The sequence below is a fragment of the Apiospora hydei genome, assembly GCF_038363865.1.
Source record: "Apiospora hydei strain CBS 114990 chromosome Unknown utg000002l_segment0_segment0, whole genome shotgun sequence".
NCBI lineage: Eukaryota > Fungi > Ascomycota > Sordariomycetes > Amphisphaeriales > Apiosporaceae > Apiospora > Apiospora hydei.
The window spans coordinates 2,751,088-2,771,417 of record NW_027117361.1 but is presented as its reverse complement, the minus strand read 5'-3'; the positions used below and the strand labels follow the sequence as shown (position 1 = coordinate 2,771,417).

At 53.3% G+C, this 20,330-nt stretch overlaps 6 protein-coding genes across 6 annotated transcripts; 4 read left to right on the top strand and 2 right to left on the bottom strand.

Moving 5' to 3' along the window:
- Window positions 1-211: 211 nt before the first annotated feature.
- On the top strand, window positions 212-911 carry PG997_000879 (uncharacterized protein; the record flags this gene model as incomplete). Its single annotated transcript, XM_066805194.1, has 2 exons — window positions 212-245; window positions 646-911. 2 exons carry the CDS (start codon window positions 212-214, stop codon window positions 909-911), a joined length of 300 nt encoding a protein of 99 aa, XP_066674967.1.
- A 742-nt stretch (window positions 912-1,653) lies between these two features.
- Window positions 1,654-3,736, bottom strand: PG997_000878 (regulatory protein cys-3; the record flags this gene model as incomplete). The annotated part of the gene is made up of 3 exons (XM_066805193.1): window positions 1,654-2,198; window positions 2,821-3,089; window positions 3,684-3,736. 3 exons carry the CDS (start codon window positions 3,734-3,736, stop codon window positions 1,654-1,656), a joined length of 867 nt encoding a protein of 288 aa, XP_066674966.1.
- A 1,647-nt stretch (window positions 3,737-5,383) lies between these two features.
- On the top strand, window positions 5,384-6,931 carry PG997_000877 (uncharacterized protein; the record flags this gene model as incomplete). Its single annotated transcript, XM_066805192.1, has 1 exon — window positions 5,384-6,931. One exon carries the CDS (start codon window positions 5,384-5,386, stop codon window positions 6,929-6,931), a length of 1,548 nt encoding a protein of 515 aa, XP_066674965.1.
- Window positions 6,932-7,145: 214 nt separating this feature from the next.
- On the bottom strand, window positions 7,146-8,599 carry PG997_000876 (TatD family hydrolase; the record flags this gene model as incomplete). The annotated part of the gene is made up of 3 exons (XM_066805191.1): window positions 7,146-8,163; window positions 8,266-8,447; window positions 8,507-8,599. The coding sequence occupies 3 exons, from the start codon at window positions 8,597-8,599 to the stop codon at window positions 7,146-7,148; spliced, it is 1,293 nt and encodes a 430-aa protein (XP_066674964.1).
- A 1,676-nt stretch (window positions 8,600-10,275) lies between these two features.
- PG997_000875 (Ribonucleoside-diphosphate reductase large chain) lies at window positions 10,276-13,177 on the top strand (the record flags this gene model as incomplete). The annotated part of the gene is made up of 4 exons (XM_066805190.1): window positions 10,276-10,294; window positions 10,351-10,508; window positions 10,569-13,068; window positions 13,134-13,177. The coding sequence occupies 4 exons, from the start codon at window positions 10,276-10,278 to the stop codon at window positions 13,175-13,177; spliced, it is 2,721 nt and encodes a 906-aa protein (XP_066674963.1).
- Window positions 13,178-18,963: 5,786 nt separating this feature from the next.
- PG997_000874 (uncharacterized protein) lies at window positions 18,964-19,944 on the top strand (the record flags this gene model as incomplete). Its single annotated transcript, XM_066805189.1, has 3 exons — window positions 18,964-19,044; window positions 19,124-19,393; window positions 19,453-19,944. The coding sequence occupies 3 exons, from the start codon at window positions 18,964-18,966 to the stop codon at window positions 19,942-19,944; spliced, it is 843 nt and encodes a 280-aa protein (XP_066674962.1).
- Between the last annotated feature and the right edge of the window lie 386 nt (window positions 19,945-20,330).

The window sequence follows — 20,330 nt, the reverse complement described above, 5'->3', positions numbered from 1 at the left end:
GAGGATGGCTAAAGAAAGATATGGCTTGTTTCATATATAATGACTACTCAAATCTTGGATCTGAAAGCACGATATAATGTAACTACTAAATTGAGAATATATAATGAGAAATGAAGTAGCATGTTTTTTGTCTGGCCCTCTCTACCTCCCATCACCTCCTTGAAGGGAAGCATGGTATCGTGGCTAGCGCCAGGAGGTAGTGGCTGTGGCAATGTGGCTAGGGCCGAGCTATTCTAGCAGCTTCCGTACCCAATCAGAAAATACTCCCATGCCTTATACCAAACCGACCAGAGGATTCTAGAACCCCTGAATCGCTTATACGCAACAAGAATCCACGTAGCAAATTCGCCAGTAGCACTTACTACCAAAATCGTATTTTCATAATCATCTGTTTTTTGCTCGGCAGACACAGGCAGGCATGAGATATCTAAGCCTACCTAGCAAGATCCTCCTCCTGAAAACACTTGCACCAAGAAGGCTGTACCATCACCAACTGCCCACCAGGATACCGTCTAGAGTCTTCTCAATTCAGACAAGGACAATGTCTTCCTCCACCTCTTCCACCACCACACCACCCAACCAGGATACTACTACCACCACCACAGACCAATCCACCCCTCAAATCATCAGCCGCTCCCCTCCCAGAGCCCCCAGCAGCAGGCGAGGACGGCACCGCCGCCCGCCAGCTGGAAGTCGGCGGCGAGGGCCTCAAGCTCGACCACCTGGGCCCGCTGGTGGTGCACCAGGACGGCACCATGAGCCGGATCGGCAACTGGGCCGAGATGAGCGAGCTCGAGCGGGAGAACACGCTGCGGATCATCGGCAAGCGGAACCAGCAGCGGCTGAAGAAGCTGCGGGAGGAAGGAAAGTCTACTACCCCCGCCGAGGGGGAGGGCGGGAAGCAGCAGTAAGCAAGCAAGGGATTGTTGTTGGCTTTATGGCAAAGAGGGATAACGGGGAACGGGACCCATTGCGACTCGAGTCCTAAAAAAGAAAATGAAAAAGGAGTGCCAGGGCCTGGATATAGATCTGAAATACCAAAGCGTTCATTTTATCTTCTCTGTTATCTATTTTATTGAATAAATTATCAATATCTTTCCGGTAAGGTTTCGTTTATGTGTCGTCCTCTAAATGTCCATTCGGTTACCTTATGGTAGGGTAGGTGTTCAGCATAGGTTGGATGCTGCCAACTAGCTAAGTGAAACAATAAGCACGCGATATTGCGATTTTATGAGCATACATGAGAGCGACAATGTGTATGGTACTGCCAAATGGCTATGCCATTTCGCCCCTTCTTATGCACTGACTACCTGCTTGGTAGGAAAACGACGATTTAGAATGTGTAGTCATTTCAACTCGGCTTGGGGCAATGACAACAAATGGCGGAGTTGTGGCTCAGTGGGAAGGACCTTTTCCCAGTAATATCCATCTGTTCGTGTACTCCATGTACTCCTTTCAGGGAGTCCTATCATGTTTCCATCCTATGCTAGCGAGAGTCGGATTTCTTGTCCTACTAAGCACACATAACATAAACAAAATAAAAACACACGCATATGTTACCAGCCTACATCCCTCATATAAATCATAAGATCCCTCTCCCCATCAACGCCTCTCGCATGTCGGTCGTCATCATCCATTACCAAAACTCATGCATCAACTAGAAGCCTCGACTTCTGTTGCCTTCGATTCCTTTTCAACATTGCCCTCGGAGCCCGAATCCTTGCCCACTTCCTTGAGGGCAGCACGTAACTTGGTGTTGTCGGTGCCATCTTTACTATCCAGCTTTCCCATAACCAGATTCTTCAACCACTTGTTCTCGGTCTCAAGGTGTGTGATTCGCTTCTTGAGCTCTGAAACCTCGTCACCCAACTCCTTTTCCCGCTTCTCGAGGGCTTGTTCACGGGCCTTCTTCTTGACTCGGAAACGAGCACTGGCAGCGGTGTTTCGGCGGCGCTTGTCCTCTTCGGCAGCGACTCGGGATTGCTCCTCGAGGCTCATCTGCCGAGCACGAGAACGGCCGGGGTGTGATGGGGCTGGCTTGCTTGCTGCCTCGGATGGGATGCCATACGGGCATTGCTGGGTTGCCGCTGGTGGGTAGACTGATTGCGAGCTTGGCTGGAGAGGCTGCAAGTTCAAGCCCTCTGTGAATGACGACACAGGCGCATTGGGGTAGTGAGCGAAGTTGAAATCAAATTCGTCTAGAGGCATGATGTCAGTGGAGGCCTATAACGAAGAAACGCGACGACGATAAGGGGTTGGCTATTCATTTGAAGACATCCGGCAAAGCTCGGGCAGGTTTTGATGGCCATAAACCCAAGAACCTGAGCAGTGAACGCCATGGCGATGTTCCAAGGTGGGCTTCAGTGATGAACTGAACTCTTCCCCCAGGCACCCCGAGATCACGGGGTATGGTACCATAGCGTCGATTGCGCCATAGCTCGGCTAACGTATATGTAAGCCCGCGAGGCACTTGCCATGCAGCTCGAAAGGGCATGTAAAATGGGGCTCTGCCAATCACCCTGGACAATAGAAACAAGGAATAAAATGAGGCAGCGTGGGGTACAAGGAGAGAGCCGACAGGATTGGCTGGTTCATGATAAGAAAATTCGCGTCCAGCTGCTGGAAACTGACGGGCGCTTGATGCTGACCGTATGCACGACTTGCAGTCCCCCGACCATCATTGCACCGCATATCACCCGATGCGGGGGTGCGATGCCATCATGGTCGAATGGAAAGCCAAGCATGCAAGACGTGCAACAAAATGCAAAATCCCCCGTGATGGGTGCTAAGAAGAAATGATGTAGTCTCCCGACGACTTACCGGCAACAGGGGAGGTGAAATCCAGGGCCAAATTGGCCGCCGGGGCCGGGTTGGCGGCGGCAGCAGCATCAGTGTTCGGAGCACTGACTTCGGCGGCCTCTACCGGCGCGTGCAACTCGGGCTGCGTGTGACTCCAATCGATGAATTCCCCCGCGAACATGGAGAGGTCATCGTCGACGAAGGTCTCTTCGGGAGACGCTTCCTGGGTCGAGACCTCGTTCAGATTATTAAGATATTGGGAGAAGTTGAGATTTCGGCGCCCCCGTTCCCTCCATTGTAAAGCGACATTTTTGCCAGTCCTCAGCGACCACACAAGGAGTCGTCGCCTATACTGCGTTCGTGGTCCCAATCCTGCTCAGTTCTGCGACGAGCCGGTTTCCCCTCCTTTCCTCAGATTTGACGGTGCTGGCCAGAAATGTGTTCGAAGGGCGAGCCTCAAGTTTTGTGGACTGCCAAAGGGTGGGTCAGGAAACAAAGGCAGTAGGCGGTAGCCGAAGTTCGCACAAAGCCGGCTGCGGGTGAGTCGAACGAGGTGTTTTGAGGTGTGCGACAAGTCAAACCGACAGCAGCAGTTGGTTGTCGCGGTGTTTGCGGATTCGATTCTCGAAATGCTGTCGAGAGTCGAGTATGGGGTTGTAGTGGTATGGAGTAAAAGAGAGAAGCAGGAAGGGAAGGGAAGAAAGGCTAGTGTTCATTCTTGAGTGGAATGCGAATACCGTCAAGTTCACCCGCTCGTAAAAACGACTCCATCATTGATCAAGGATTAGTCAAATCATGGACAAAAGGCGCAGTGGCACCACCCCTAAGCGTGGGGTTCTGGCGGGCAATCGGCGGCCCTGATTGGCTTGCACGGCCTAATTTACAGAGTACATCCCGAGTAGGGCGTCAGAAGTGCGCCCACATGGCCTGGCTTCATGTTGAACCTGTTCCTGCTCCTACTTCAATGCTGCGAGTACTATTACAAGCAGGTAGACCCTGATGTGCACCTGGATGCGCGCACACACACACACAAACACCGAGAGTATTACCTTGCGAGCCCGTATAAGCCCTGACATACTTGCTTACTCATACTCCAGTCAGATGAGCAACTGGTCAGAGCATATATACATGTAGTCATACCCAAGAGGCATCGAGAGACGAGACAAAGAACAAAAAAAAAAAAAAGGCAAGACAACAGCACCCACCCTATGCCCCAAGTGCCCAATGCCCCTCTCTTTGCCTCTCCCCACCACCGGAGTTCCTTAACCGCAGCGCCCACTGCCCACCATTGATTGGAGGTGGAGTGGCCCGTTGGCTGGATGCGGCAAGCTACGTCTCTTAACCTGGGTCGAGTCGTCTGGTCTGCATCATTGATTCGATACCTATGTACTTACATTTTTTATTTCCAATCAAGCTGATCAACGAGATGGGCACCTGGTAGCCAGCCCCCAAGCCTGTCACCAGTGCTTAGCTGGATGCACAGCTTAAATCGTTGCTTTTTATTTCTTTTAGTCTTCTGCGCAGAATGGAAGCATATGAACAGGACTATGATGACCACATCCTTGTGTCTATCTAATCTATTTCAGCGTTACACATACAAGATACGTAACCCTGACACACCACCTTCTGGGCTCTGGGGTCTGGTCATATGTTGGGTAAGACACGAACCAGGGACTTCTCCATCGCATCGTATTTCCTAAAAATGGATTAAAGTGTAGCCTCTCTTTCTCCAGCGTTCCCTTACGAGGAGGACTGTGCATATGCCAACGGCTATGTTCACCGCTTGAATTCCGAGAAAAGTGCCTTTCTTGTTGACCACGCTAGAGTTTGGCGATCGTGGCCTCTCTGGCTTATAAATCAAAGCAGTTTCGGTGTCTGAGCTCGGGTGAAAATGCCTGATTAGGTGACTATAATCGGTTCTCAATCGCCGAGTGCCGGAGGATCGATGCATCTAGGGTTCAGCCTCAGTACCTACTATCGGTTGTCCCAGTTGTTCGGGTGAAGGTGTAGTCTGTATTGGATACATCGTACGTGGCATTCAACGACGAAAAACTGTTGCAATTTCATTTCACTAATGTCGATATTGACAACGTTGATCTTCTTCAAGCAGGTTTCTTGCGATGGCGCCCCTGCGTTTGGAATTGGAATATTTGACTTTCCATCCATCAATCAATCACATGCCAAGTGATCTAGATCTGGATTCGTGGGGCTGCTAGCGGGCTTATCTAAGCCTGCATAAACTGTGCATAACGTGTATGCACGTACTGTAAACATGTGCACTCACTCACTACTGCTCAATGTCGAGATTGAGGTGGGAGCGCAGCATTGACGCGATAAACTGTTGATACAGGAGCTGTTCAGGAACCAGCTCGATCTGCAATCATTAAATCAAACGGAGCGGGTGGCTTCTGCAACATCAATTGACAGGATAGGCATCCAACCAAATTCGCATCTCTGAGCCCATCCATATTGATCCTGTACAAGGTCCGACGCGTTTTGACGCGTTAGCTGCTGCTGGCGGCCACCAGCATCACCATCACCAATCGGCCCAACACACTCAACGTGTGAATCAAAATACAGAAAAATGGCGCGCCTCTCCGTGCCCACAACCGCTAGGTTGCCATCATCATTACCAGTAGAGACCTCAAACAGTGCCGTGGTCAAATTGCTGAATCGCCTGTCCCGGCCGTCTCTCCTGTCCATGGTGCTGGACTGGCTGGACCCGACCAACCAGTCGCTGTGCCCACCTTTGCTGCAAGGCAGAGATGACGACGACGACGACTTCTATCCGCCCGCCGGCTCACTGGACGAGCTTCGGGAGATCTACAGTGACATGCAGCAACGGAAAGGGAGCAAGCGCGAGGTCGTGGACCGCATCGTCGAAGGCGACTGGCGCAACGGCGTCACATTGTATCAGTTGGCCATGGCTGACATCCAGTACCTCTACGATCATCCGGGCTCCCTGAAGTGGACCGCCTACAAGATCCAGCGGCTCAAGACACCCTCCTCGGAAGACGGCGCCGAGGGCCCCCAGAAGCTGGATAAAGAGTGCCTGGCCATCCCGCGCTTCCACCCGTCCACCTTTGTGCAGAACCTCCAGGCCGAGGTCCTGCCCGACGTCAAAGCCCACTATAACCTGGACCGGCCCGAGGGCATGCCGCTCTGGCTCCTGCGCATCTTCATCCTCGACTCGCCTTACAACACGGGCCTGGCAGTCTCGAACCGGATCGGCGAGCGCGCCGCGACCAGCTTCGACGCGTCCCGGACCGTGTACATCGCCTTCCCCGACGCCTCGCCGCACGTCTACCTGTCCAACTCGCAGAGCACCGGCGCCACCACGACGGGCGAGTCCAAGAGCTTGCGCGCCCTTATCGTCGACGGCATCCCCAAGGCCATGTCGCGCCCCCGCGAGCGCTACGCTCTGCGCCCCGCCCACCTGTCCACCCGCAACCTGGCCGAGTTACTCCATGTTAAGGGTGCCGGGCGGACTAACGCGGCCGGCGGCGGCTGGTCCATCTACGCCTCCGAAAACCAAAGGACCGACTCCCCGCTCAACCCCGTCTTGCCCACCCCGCCCCTGTCCGACGAGGATGCGACGGAGGACTTGGTCGGCGGTGCGAGGAAGAAACGCGCCTTGTCAACGAAGACTACGCACGACAAGTACCAGCAAGAAGCCAAACGAGCCCGACTTGTGGCGCAGGCCCGCTTCGGTGACTCGGCAAAGGCGGATGACGGCAAGGGCATTGAACGTGTCGACATCTTGGTCGAGGACACATTTGCTGCTGTAACAGGCGAGCGCCAAGGCGGGGGGAATGCGGAAGACGTGGGGGAAGACGACGACAACTCATCGCAACAGCGCAAGAGAACCAAAGGAGGGAGGAGTGGAGTCGACCTTGCCTTCGAGAGAGGACAGGACGGAGACGAGGATGATGGAGGGGATGCCCGAGATTGGAAGCCCAAGGTGCGACTCACGTTCCACGGTAGCCACGTGTTTGCCGGTATCCGACAGCTCGTGGAAGCGGGCATTGTGGATGGAGAGCGGATGCCTGGCTGGATGACGGGCGAGGAAGGCGTCACGATAGGGGCTGTGCGGCATGGTAGGATAAGGGGCCATAAGGGATCCGGGCTGTAAACTATACACGCTACCAAACTTCATGATGTATGATTAATGATGTATAATAGCAGTTTGACAGCATGGGCTGTGATAGATCCGTAATCCACAAGGGAAATTACTAATGGCAAGACTGTGTATCAGCCATGTTGACCTATACGAACGCACCAGTCTTCTTGTGTGACAATTTCAGGGGTATTCCCATTCATGGTGCGCTTTGTCTAAGTGTCTATGTTTATACTGACTCGTCTAATCCAAACACCTGAACCGTATTCTTCCAAGCCGCTTCGCAGACCTCTTCTTCGCTGACCCCCTTGATGGCGGCCACGATCTTGCTCACGCGCTCAATCATACAGGGTTCATTACGTCCCTTGATCATGGCACCTTCTACCCACTTCTCCTTCTTCACTGTCTTCCACCGCTCGGGGATCTCCGGTTCCTTCTTTTGCGGCTTCTTGCCCTTTCTCTGGGACTGCTGCTGTTGCGATGGCTTTTGACCGTTAGGAGTTGCAGCACCACTACCGTTCGCGGACGGAGTGGCGCTGTCGGTAGTGGCGGCAGCCGAGCTGCTGGGGGTCGAAGTACCTGGTGTCGTCGACTCGGACAAGGGTAGCTGCTGCTGCTGCTGCTCCTTCTTCATCTGCTCGACCAGAAGCCTCCAACCCTCGTGGCTCGGGCGCACCTCGCACCAGGGCCCGTCCGTCTCGAGCATGAGGCGGTTGAGGTGGATCTCCTGGACGACGGCGCAGTTCTCGGCCGTCTTGAAGCTGCAGCCGTTGGTGCCGATGTAGAGCCCGAGGTCCATGAGCTCGCGCATCTCCTCGGCGGTGCCGGTGAAGCTGTGGACGACGCCGCCCCTTTCAAGGCGCTCGAGCTTGTCGCCGAATTTCTCTTTCAGCAGGGCGACGAAGTCGGCGTGCGCCGCGCGCGAGTGCAAGAACAGGGGCAGCTGCGGCTTGAGGCTCAGGACCAGGTCCAGCTGCGCCGCGAACGAGTGCAGCTGGATCTTGCGCGAGCAGTAGTGCAAGCGGTCGTAGTCGAGGCCAAACTCACCAAAGGCGACGAGGGACCCGGGACCGTCGCCGCTTTGAGCGTGCGCGTTTTCGATCAGCTGGCGCAGGTCCGCGATGATCTTCTGCGTCTTCTCGTGGTCTGGCTCGTGGTCCTCGGGGATGGGCGCCGACGGGTCCGGGTCACAGGGCATGGTGTGGCCGTCTGTGTCCTCATGCTTGTTGGCGCTGCTGAAGATGGCGCTGGAACAGGGGGTGGATGCCCGCTGTGGTATAAACAGTGCCAGCTGGGGTTCAGTTAGTCATCAAAAAGCCTTCTCAAAGTAACAGCGTCTCAGGGGACACGTACGGTACTGCTTGGCGATCTCAAGAGCCTCCCTGGAGCTCGTGAAGTCGGAACCTGTGACGATCAACTTGGTGCATCCGACCTCTTGGGCTCTCGAAACCACGGCGCTGAGATCGTCTGGATGCCGTTGGGTTCCATGGTGTTTGCCGCGGAAGATGGGGTCGGCAAGGTTGATGCCAATCTACAGAGAACAGTCAGCCAGTGCCGTGAAAATTCTTGGGGTTTATTGTTTGGATTTACATCGATATAGCGAGGCTTGTAGGCCGGGGCTCCAGTTGCCGCCTCAGGGGCCGGGGTCGGGGTCGACGTGGACGGCGATAGCTCCGACGCCATGGTAGAAACCGATGATGATGAGATGGGCCTCGCGCAAAAGCGGGTTGAACAGAGCGGGAAAGGAGGTCTAGTTCTAAAACTGGAGGATGCGAACAACGAGAAACTACGTCGTATCATTGACTTTTGTACATGATATAGGCGCATCTATCTTACATGCAATGCCAGATCTGACGGTGACTCACGACGCAGCTGAATAGTCGTATAGGGCTGTGTTCAATCTTATCAGCCAGTGAGTGTCGCTGGCTAGCTGCTACCTGCATTTGGCATTTGATGCAGGCGGTTTCGTATCGATTTACCCGGGTGAGAGGTAGCCACTTAGGTATGCACTGACCACGTGCTTTCGTGTTGATGCAAGGCAGTCTGGACGGTGATGCAAGCCCGCTCGTCCAGGCTGCCTTGCATGCACAACCCCTACATCATACATGAGATGCCGTATTCACATGTATTGTAGGTACATCTATGCAGTGGTCTATATTTAAAAACATGCCCTTTTCCTGCTGAAGGATCTGGTGAAGATTATGGCAATGGCGGGGAAGAGGGGTGCCTCGAGTTTCAATATGCAAAGTCACGCTGCTTACCATACTACGTACCTAAGTACCTACCACCTGCCACTCACTCAACATGCCTACTGACCAACGGACTGGTTAAGAAAGTGCAGTCGCGGGCTGGATACTACTATACACACACGTACCTATCTATAACCTCTATAATAGGGGTCACTCGACATCGGCTTTATAAGTATACGTAATCTCTCGGCGGGAGGCCAGGTTGCTTTATAATATCTACTAGACGGGAAATCTCTACAGGGCCCCAGAGTGCTGTCAGGGAAACGCGCACTTGGTACGTGGGGCCTGGCCTGGCAACGGTATCAAAAAAATGCGACGGTGCCTACTCCGTACTGGGGTGCCTATAGGTAAGTCGGCACTACATCGTCAAGCCATTGCATCCGACATCAGCATGGTAGTTACTCGTAGAAGGACTCTCTAGATGCTATGGGGTCTTGGCCACCATGTGCAATGATTGTATCAATTGGTGAAAGTAAAAAAAAAAAAAAAAAAGCCTCCCATACCAGTGTCAACGTCAAGTGCATGTGTCAAGAGAGGGGTGGTAAGACCAGACAGAGTCCGACCACCCCACCAACCTGCGCGTAAAGTGCTTTTTAGCTGGAAAAGCGCGTCCACTGGCGTGTTAATAGGCGTCCAAAGCCCATTGATGATTGCTCCGTCCCCCAGCCGTATCGGATTTCCATCCCTGCACCTCTCGAGCTGATTAATGCGCCTGAAAAGTACCCCCGGCCTCTGGCGTCTTTGCAAGAGATCCCAAGTACCTTCTGGGCCATCTTCACATCAATCAATTGATTTGATCCGAGCTTGTTTTCGACGCGTTTTCCACCATCCAGAGGCGCGCCTGTTCGCGATTTCCATTTAAATTGGCCCGCCTTTGCAAAATCGACGGTTGTTCCTCCAACACCCCAACTTTCCACTCAACAACACACATCATTTTACGATACCAGCATCTTCTACTCCTATCCCACAGTAGATGCTCCCGCCTTAACATCACCCCGAGGCCCAATTGCTAGAACGTCTACTTTGCTGTAGAACTTCGCTCATAATACCCCTCGTCTCAACTGATCTCTCCACCCCCGTCGGGTCAGAAGACACTCAACCTTCTTCGCCATGTATGTCAAGAAGCGTGGTATGTATCAGGCCCTTTCCCTATCTTTCTGGCACAGCCGACTCATAATCAAACAGATGGACGCCAGGAGCGTGTCCAATTCGACAAGATAACTGCTCGTGTCTCGAGGTTATGTTATGGCCTCGACGCCGACCACGTCGATCCCGTTGCCATCACACAAAAGGTCATCTCCGGTGTATACGGAGGTGTCACGACTGCACAGCTCGACGATCTGGTACGTTTGCTTGCCCCCCAACCACTCTTGATTGCTTTTGCTAACCCATCTTTCTCCTAGGCTGCTGAAACCGCCGCCTACATGACCGTCACACATCCAGACTACGCCATCCTGGCTGCACGTATTGCCGTGTCCAACCTCCACAAGCAGACCAAGAAGCAATGGTCTTCAGTCGTCAGTGACCTCTACCACTATGTCAACCCCAGGAACAACACGGCATCGCCCATGATTGCCAAGGAGACCTACGAGTGCGTCATGAAGCACAAGGAGGAGCTCGACTCAGCTATTGTCTACGATCGAGACTTCAACTATCAATACTTCGGCTTCAAGACTCTGGAGCGCTCATACCTCCTCAAGCTCAACGGCAAGATTGCCGAGAGACCCCAGCACATGATCATGCGTGTCGCTGTCGGCATCTGGGGAGACGACGTCGAGAAGGTCATTGAGACCTACAACCTCATGTCGAGCAAGTTCTTCACACACGCCTCCCCTACGTTGTTCAACGCTGGTACTCCCCAAGCCCAGCTTTCCTCATGTTTCCTCGTGGACATGAAGGATGACAGCATTGAGGGAATCTATGACACCCTAAAGACTTGTGCTATGATCTCAAAGATGGCGGGTGGCATCGGTCTCAATGTTCATCGCATCCGAGCCACCGGTTCTTACATTGCTGGCACCAATGGCACCTCCAATGGCATCGTGCCCATGCTCCGTGTCTTCAACAACACTGCTCGATACGTCGACCAGGGTGGCAACAAGCGCCCCGGTGCTTTCGCCATTTACCTGGAGCCTTGGCACTCTGACGTTTTCGAGTTCCTTGACCTCCGCAAGAACCACGGCAAGGAGGAGATCCGTGCCCGTGACCTTTTCCTTGCTCTGTGGATTCCGGATCTGTTCATGAAGCGTGTCGAGAAGAACGGAGAGTGGACCCTCATGTGCCCCAACGAGTGCCCTGGTCTTGCTGATGTCTATGGTGATGAGTTCGAGGCCCTGTATGAGAAGTATGAGGCGGAGGGCAAGGGCCGTAAGACGGTCAAGGCCCAGAAGCTGTGGTACGCCATCCTCGAGGCCCAGACCGAGACTGGTAACCCCTTCATGCTTTACAAGGACCACTGCAACCGCAAGAGCAACCAGAAGAACTTGGGTACCATCCGCAGCTCCAACCTGTGCACTGAGATCATCGAGTACTCGGCCCCTGATGAGGTCGCCGTCTGCAACTTGGCTTCGCTGGCTCTGCCCGCGTTTGTCGACTACAGCTCGGGCACGTACGACTTCCAGAAGCTCCATGAGGTCACGCAGGTTGTCGTCCGTAACCTGAACAAGATCATCGATGTCAACTACTACCCCGTCATTGAGGCACGCAACAGCAACATGCGTCATCGTCCCATTGGTCTTGGTGTCCAGGGTCTTGCGGATGCCTTCTTGGCTCTTCGCATGCCTTTCGAATCACCCGAGGCTAAGCAGCTGAACAAGCAGATCTTCGAGACAATCTACCACGCTGCCTTGACGGCCTCGATGAAGATTGCCCAAGTCGAGGGCACCTACTCCACATACGAGGGTTCTCCCGTCTCCCAGGGTATCCTTCAATATGACATGTGGAATGTCACCCCGTCCGATCTCTGGGACTGGACCTCTCTGAAGGAGCAGATCAAGCAGCATGGTGTTCGCAACAGTTTGCTGATGGCACCTATGCCTACCGCCTCGACGTCCCAGATTCTGGGCAACAACGAGTGCTTCGAGCCCTATACCTCCAACATCTACTCACGTCGTGTCCTGGCTGGTGAATTCCAAGTCGTCAACCCCTGGTTGCTCAAGGATCTTGTTGACATGGGTCTCTGGTCTGATAACATGAAGAACCGCATCATCGCTGAGGGTGGTTCCATCCAGAACATTCCCAACATCCCTGCTGAGGTCAAGGCTTTGTACAAGACTGTCTGGGAGATCTCACAGCGTACCGTTGTGCAGATGGCTGCCGACCGTGGTGCCTTCATTGACCAGTCCCAATCTCTCAACATCCACATGCGTGATCCTACCATGGGTAAGATCACCAGCATGCACTTCGCGGGATGGAAGCTCGGTTTGAAGACGGGCATGTACTACCTGAGAACGCAAGCTGCTGCTGCTCCTATCCAGTTCACCGTGGACCAGGAACAGCTGAAGGTTGAGGATAGCCAAGTTTCACGGATAGGAGCCCTGAAGAAGCGCGCACCCCCGTCCGGCAGCTACGTATCTCACCCCTCCTCCCCTGCTGCGGGGCCTAGACCCATGGCGAACAACAGCCTTGCCAGCGGCCCCGGTGGAATGTCCACGCCAAGCACCACCCCTCCGCCCGCGGCCCAGGTCCAGCAACCTGCACCTTCCCCAATCAAGACCGTGCCCTTCAAGGCTGATGTTGAGGAGGGCGAGAGCCCCAAGGCTCTGCCCACTGAGCCGGCTGAGAAGGTTAAGGACGAGTCTGAGCCAGTTCTCCAGGGCAAGAAGACGCCTGGCCAAGAAGAGGACAAGGGTGATGAGAGCAAGGAGCGTGAGTTTGATATCTACAACGAAGCTGTGCTGGCCTGTAAGTTGTCCCATATCCCTATAGCATTAAGCGTTTTGAGTTCCATCAACTGACAAACTTCACAGGCAGCATTGAGAACCCCGAATCTTGCGTGATGTGCAGTGGTTAAGTGCTGCATCGTAACGATAAGGTTTCCGGGAAGAGATGACGATATGAGATGGCTGATGATGGATATACATACATAATGTTTTGGGATTTGATTACGGCCAATTCCCTGGTGGCCCTGATGGCTTTTGGGGGTTTTTGTCTATGTGCGAGGTCCCTCAAGCGGTGAGGTACCGAACGTTGACGCGTCGATGCATTGTACTATGAATAAGGTTATGTTTCCCATTTTGCGTTTTGGTTTTCTATCGTAGAGATACACACTCAACAGGTCCTGGACGAGTTTGGTCCCCTGTGTTTTCGTAAGTCGGTCCATGGCCTGCCACAGTGCTTCACACGGGCATGGTGGCAGGGCGACTTGCGAGCCCAATGAACAAATGTTAAACAATCACTCCCTAGTCTCTGACGTGACATTAGTTGCTGTGGTTTTCAGGTAAACGACTTAACAAACGGCTGGGCTTAGTCCAGGCCGTGACAATCATCGTCATAAAGCCAAGGCTAGGAGACAAATAGATAATAGGAATGTGCAATCAGCAGACACTGTTGATTTTATAGTCTGAAAGGCTTGATAACACCATCGCGGGGAACGGCTGACTGTACAGAATGTTGTATTACTAGTTTCCAACGCCATGGTGACCAGTATTGAAGTAGAAAAGGGGGCTTGGCAGGCTTAGGCCCAAAACAGGCATTGATATCTTCCAACCAGTGCCCAAGCTATTCAAGACCGCTGGTACCAAACTACATAAGGTATGTGGCAAAGTAAAAGAGGGACTGACAAGAGAAAGGATTGTCAGAGAGGGCCTCCAACCCAGGGACCCGAACATTGCATTTGGTCTCTACGCCGCAGTCAATAGAGGGGCGACTGGGTCAGGGGCTGGGCCAGGGGCTGATCTTCTAGAACAAACCAGCTTCGGTTGAACCATTAAAGCGAAGAGTCAATTGCGAGACATGAATGTTTCACAGAAAGAAAAATGTCCTTGTGCGCGATCTGCAGAGCTGACGGCTTTGTACTCGTATTTTTATATGAAGTTGGCGAGACAAGAGGGTCACGTGAAGATGAATTCGTCTCCGTGGTGTAATAGTCGTATTGACCCTTCTACCCTCTCTATACGTATTGCGACAGGCAGTGTCTGCAACTCAAGATTATACAGCAGCCGTTTCGAGGCCATCAGAAAGTGGCCGCAGGTTTAGGTCCCGCAAACACCAGAGATTGGCGGTAGGTAGGCAAGTGACAGGAAATCATACTCTACGGCGCCCCTATACCGTACACTTACCATACCTGCCGAGATTTGCTGCGACCACAAACAAGGCGGTCAAATTTCCTTTGAACGACGTCGAAGTGGGTATCGAGATCGCATATCGTCACACAGAAAATAATAGGTATCCGGGACGATCTTTACCAGGCGCTTCTCCAAGGCGTTTGGCAGGGCCAAAGTAACGCGGTGAGCAACGTAACCCTTGCTGTTGGGCTGGGCGTATCTGTGTATACCGATAGTGCACCTGGCTCTGTTCAATATTACGAAGCTTCGCCACGCAACAGGGTCGGTGTGGTCAAGTGGCTAGAATGGCCACCAAGGCAGGTAAGCTTCTTTGTGATAGGCAATGAAACACCAAAGTCGGACGATGGCTTTCGGCTGCTATTGAGACGTCATGTCCAAAAGACGGTAGCCAACTCGGCCATGTCGGTACACAGCTAGCCAACTAGCTCGCATGCGGACAATCCTTTAATCGAAACGGGCTTGGGCAGAACATCCGTTCTGGGCGGCAGATCAGCCCGTGTCGAGCCCAGAGACCGTCGCCTTCTGGCAGCTGTAGATCAGTGTTCGTCCATAGAACCCAAGAGTTGTTGTTTTCCCTCATGGGCGTCGTAATCGCTGGAGGCCGTGGGAACGCACCCATTGGGCAAGCGGGGAAAACGAATGGGGTCCTGTTATACCGGCCGCCTGTTTGCATACACCCAGTCAGGTTTCACCTAACGAGAATGCAGCAACTCCCCGTGCTTCCCCTCCTCGGAAAGAGGGCAACAAGGCAAATGTGCGAAGGGAGGCCTCTGCTGTCATTAGCCGACATCTGTTGTGAGCCAGATGTCCCAGCTGTACGTAAACCAACTCTAGTAGCAACAATTCAGCTATTGATCACTGCCTGATGTGACTATCCTGGAGCCGCAGGGAGTGGGTGATTTTTGTCGATCTCGTCATTTCCGCACTAGAAAGACCCAGATTCACACCGCGTTGGGGGAAGCTGGGTATTTACACACAACGAGGACGAACATGGTTTGGTGGCATCCTTGCAGTTGTTGTCCAGGTGACGCTCAGCTGTTTCTGATAGACTTTTGAGGTTGATAGGCCGATGGACGGAGACATGTCGCGAACAGAGATCTGGACCTTGTCAAAGCAAAAACAGAGTTGCCAGCCAGGGCCCACGGGCTGTGGAGAGAGGCGTACCTACACTGGATTGGACGCGAAGGAAAAATGATCGACTGCCTGACTGCAAGCTGAACCTTGCTCTGCCAGAGGGAAAGGCGGAGGGGCCGAGGGAGGGGTGCTATTTCGTCACTCGAAAACGGCCTACTCGGCATACACCTGCTGCCAGCAGAAGACCGTGCCACGCAGCCACGGCTTCCACGAGCACCTAACCTAGATACTCCCTCCCCGACCAGACACGCAATATCAGTTTAAGCGTTTGCATGCCACTACCGTCCACTCTCCAGCGTGCTCCACGTAGTAGTGAGAAAATGTGAATGAAAGGCGGTTGGGACCGACTGGCTCCATCTTGCTTCTGGGATTCAACTGCATAGCGTCGAGAGATTGGAGAGATCTCCAGCCAGGATCGCCGTGCATGGCCACCGGGATCGCTTTAGGTGGGGAGTACAGGCTCGATGTAGCTTGGGAGGTTCCTGTTCTGGCAACTGGATGACATCAATGCGGATTCTGCCGCATCGTGCTGCTGCTGGCACTTACGGTTGCGCTAGCTATGAGCGCAAATGGTTCAAATTGGCATTCACCCCTATTGATTGATAGACAAGCAGGCAGGTAAACAGGCAGGCAAGTATCAGTGTACTTTCAGGAGCATCGGGCACTGCTGGACTGACTAACTGACTGACTGACTGACTGACTGCCCGTCTGCCCGCCTAAGGAACATCCGATGTGTTAGAGGACGTAACGCTGGCGGATGTGATGTGATAGCTGGTTCCTGCGGCTATCATTGACTGCCCAATGATTAGAATCTCGGGATGCACATGGGTGCTGGTCACAAATGTCGATTACACGTTGTGTGGTGTTTCCATGTCAACCTGTGGGACAGCCTGTCGATCCACGTCACTGCCTTGTCCAAGGTCTCGTTTCCCGGTTTTTTTCTGGATGGCTGGCTGGCTAGCCCCGTTATTCACTGTTGAGGTTGAGCAGTGAGAAACATTGCGCCAGGCCCAACCCGGTAACGTGGCTTTGCGGGACCCCGCTAGCCAATGAGTTCTTGCCAACAACCAAGCTCCAGCCACTTCGATCGTCGAATCTTGACCACAACCCTTGCGATGCGTTCTTCCAGAAGCAACATTGCCGTCGTGCCTTGTTTTGGGTAGCGTTCGAAAGTCGGTGGACGGTGCCGGCCCGTCTCGCTGCCCGCCTCTCGTCCATTCCGTCGTATGTACCTATTGTCTGTCATCCGATATATAGACTCCCAATGGAAACAGCAAGCATCAGGCCATAGGTAAAGTATGTACAGCCGGGGCTGCAGGTGCGGGCGATGATGGTTTGAAACCGATCTTTCGTGAAACATGCAGCACGCCAGCCGTAATTTGCATGTACGCCATCCATCTCCAGCCAGGTGACGATGAAGACATCTACAACAGGTAGGCAATAAATCTGCTGGCCCATGCTGCATCAAATAGAGGACGTCAGTCCGCAAGGTGAGCTTGACAGGTATGTATGTAATCAAGATCAAGACGAGCTCGGTAGCACCACACTATGTTCATCCGAGCTAGGCCAGGTATAAAACAGGATATCATGGTCGGGAAATGGCAGGGGCATAGGTTTAGTCGTACATACATGCCATTGGTCGAGCAAATCTTATTGACCAGAACAGTTGAACTATTCGATTGCACATGGCAGTAGGTAGGGTAGGCGGTGGGCGACTGGGGTAGGGGGAAAAGACAAGGCCCAGGCCCATGCCCAGGTCGCTGTATCCTTACAGTACGTCGTGCAGCTCGAAGAAGGAAACAAGGCTAGTACCAGCATTCTGCCAACACTACCAGCAGTAGGTAGATTGGTTGACGTTGGTGTGCTTTCTTCTTTCAGCGCTGTTGGCTCTCGATTGGAGCCGTCACAACCGTAGAATCGCAGATCTGCCTCGATGGCGCCGAGCCAGACAGCAGTCAATGGATCACTTCTTTGTTGATATCATGGCCCATGTGCATATCCTCTTCCCCCTGAGCCCCTCCAAGACACAGACTAGCCTGAACGAGCCGGCTTGCCGGGCCCGCGAGAGGTGATGATGTACTGTAGTTCCTGTCAGAGCTTCGATTCCCAAGAAACAAAAAAACGGGTCACAGAAATCCCCCCCCACAATGAGGTAAGCAATGGCGGGTTGAGATGAACGGCGGGCACGCTACAGCCACCGATTGAACTAGGGAAGGCGGGCGGGAAACAAATGCGAACGATTCTGATGCGAAGGTAGGTGACAATTGCGGTGCTAGCAGGAGCTGGCTCGTCGGGGAGGTCGATGCCCAGGTGCTAGGCAGACAGGGGCAGAGCTTTTACGTAGAGCAAGTGGAGAGGGAGGTTGGTGCAAATACCACGACGTGCTGCTAGCGGCTGCACCCTGCAAAGCAACTTAAACCCGCGTGGCATGGATGGGACATACTAGCGAATGACAAGCTGCCATGGAAAAAGAGGGCAGTCAATACACGACTTACGTAGTAGGTCTGCATCGTCGGTCTGTAGAACAGGCTTGAATTGAGTTGCAGGACCAAGGAAACACAGGCTTGCCAGCTCGCAGATGGTAGACGATGGGATTATATAACGACCTGCCGCCCTCCCTCCCCTTCGACTCTCTCCCTGGTCTCAACCACCACACAAGGATCCTCACTCTTCGACCTCTAATACCACATCCCGACCTACTTACCTAATACTCCCACTAATCACTTTCAAGAGATGTAAGTCAACACTGTCTGCCACCCACTTGCTCAGACACTGCTTGCCGGAACGGGGCTGCCTGCCAGACATCAGAAACGAAACACGGGATGGGATAGGATGGGATGCAAGTGTGGCTTCAAGTGTTGCCGGCCCCTTCCTTCCCTCTTTCCCTGGACCACCTTCCCTATACCGTGTTGCAACTGCACACATGTACTCTCGTCAGAACTCCAGCCTCTGTACTCGCAGTCGCAGTTGCACCTGCCGCGAGTAATCTGAGACGGCTTCTGTACACATCATCGGTCAAAACTCTCACGCCAACCATCGCGCCTTCCCTGCCTCTCTTCCTGTCCTCCCCGAGACTTCCCAGCAACGTCCAACCAAGACAAATCTCTGCAGTCAAGGCCCATTTGAATCCCCAAATCCCCTCTGCTCGTCTCCCAAGTCTCTTCTTCTTCCACATCGCACTCCAACTTTCAGACTTTCACCGTTCTCATCCAAACATCCACAGCATCCCCCAAGCCTTTCTGCAGAACAAGCCTTCTCGCCTATCTTGTCCTTTTGGCACCGTTTCGAGCATCATTTTCTTGTTCAGACTAAACACATCCGTACAATACTCACAAGTTCTTCGTCGGCAGATCTCTCGAACCAATACACCCCCGCCAAAATGAAGAGTGCTATCATGATCCTGGGTGCTTCCGCCCTTGTCTCGGCCCAGTCACTCCCTGATGGCTTCCCTAAGTGTGGCGTAAGTACTATCTCCCTGCACTCATCAAGCATGTTGAAACCGTCCTTGCCCACTAGGTGCTAACTATACCACCATATAGACCATCTGCATTCCCAACATGGTGAACCAGGCCTCCAACTTCAACTGCAGCGGCGGTGATTGGCGCTGCCTGTGCTCCAACAAGGATTTCATCTACGGCATTAGAGACTGCTCGGATCAATCCTGCCCTCAGGGAGATGCCAACGTCGTCAAGGCGTGGGGCAAGACGCAATGCGCTTCCGTTGGTATTGACATCGAAGGCATTGGCGGCTCCGTCACTGGCTCGGCTCCCTCTGCCACCACCACGGTGACTGCCACTGGCAAGTCTGGTGTAAGTGAAAACGACGTATTCTGACATCTGTTTCGATCAAATATTTACAAAATATACAGGACTCTTTGACTAGCTCGGCAACTGCTACAGGTTCCCAGAGCGCAGTGACGACCTCTGACATTCTGTCCACCATCACCTCCGATGGATCAACCATCACCTCCACCGTTGGACAGACTACCATCTTTGGCGGCGTCCCCGTCCCTATTAGCACCCAGGACGTTGTGACCACTATTGAGTCTGATGGTTCTTCCATCACCTCCACCGTTGGCAAGTCCACCATCTTCAGCTCCGCTAGCGGAACCGACAGCGCGAGCCCCTCCGAGACTCAGTCTGAATCTGCCTCCGTTACCACCAACACCTCCGAGGTCGAGACCACTGTCACCAGCGATGGTAGCACTTTCACCACCAAGACTCAGGCCGAGTCAACCTCCACCGCCACCAACGGACAGGAGGCACCTTCTCAGACTTCTTCCAACCCCGCTGCCATGAAGACTGTTGCCCCGGCTGGTGCTTTCCTTGCTGCTGCCGGTTTTGGTCTGATGATGCTGTAAAGTCGTCGACTGCTTCCTAATTTCATCGAAGACGTTACGAGCTCTTTCGTTTCTACACGTTCAACATTTCTGGCGCGCAAGGCAATGACGGATGACATAATGATATTGGTTTTTCATGCATGGACTTTGATGGGTGGGGATGAAGGAAAGGTACCATCGCTTTTACGACGCAACGAACTTACAATAGGGCCTGTCAGCTGGGGTTCTGTATCATGTACAAAAAGGGGATGAGGCTTGGGATGATGGGCCACTAATACCGTATGATTTAAGATACCCAGCCCTGGACGCTTATCGTCCAGGTAGTGGAAATTGGCTCTCTAGCTACGAAGTCACTATTGATAATAGACCATAACGCTGGTAGCAGCATACAAAGGCTCTGCACGTGT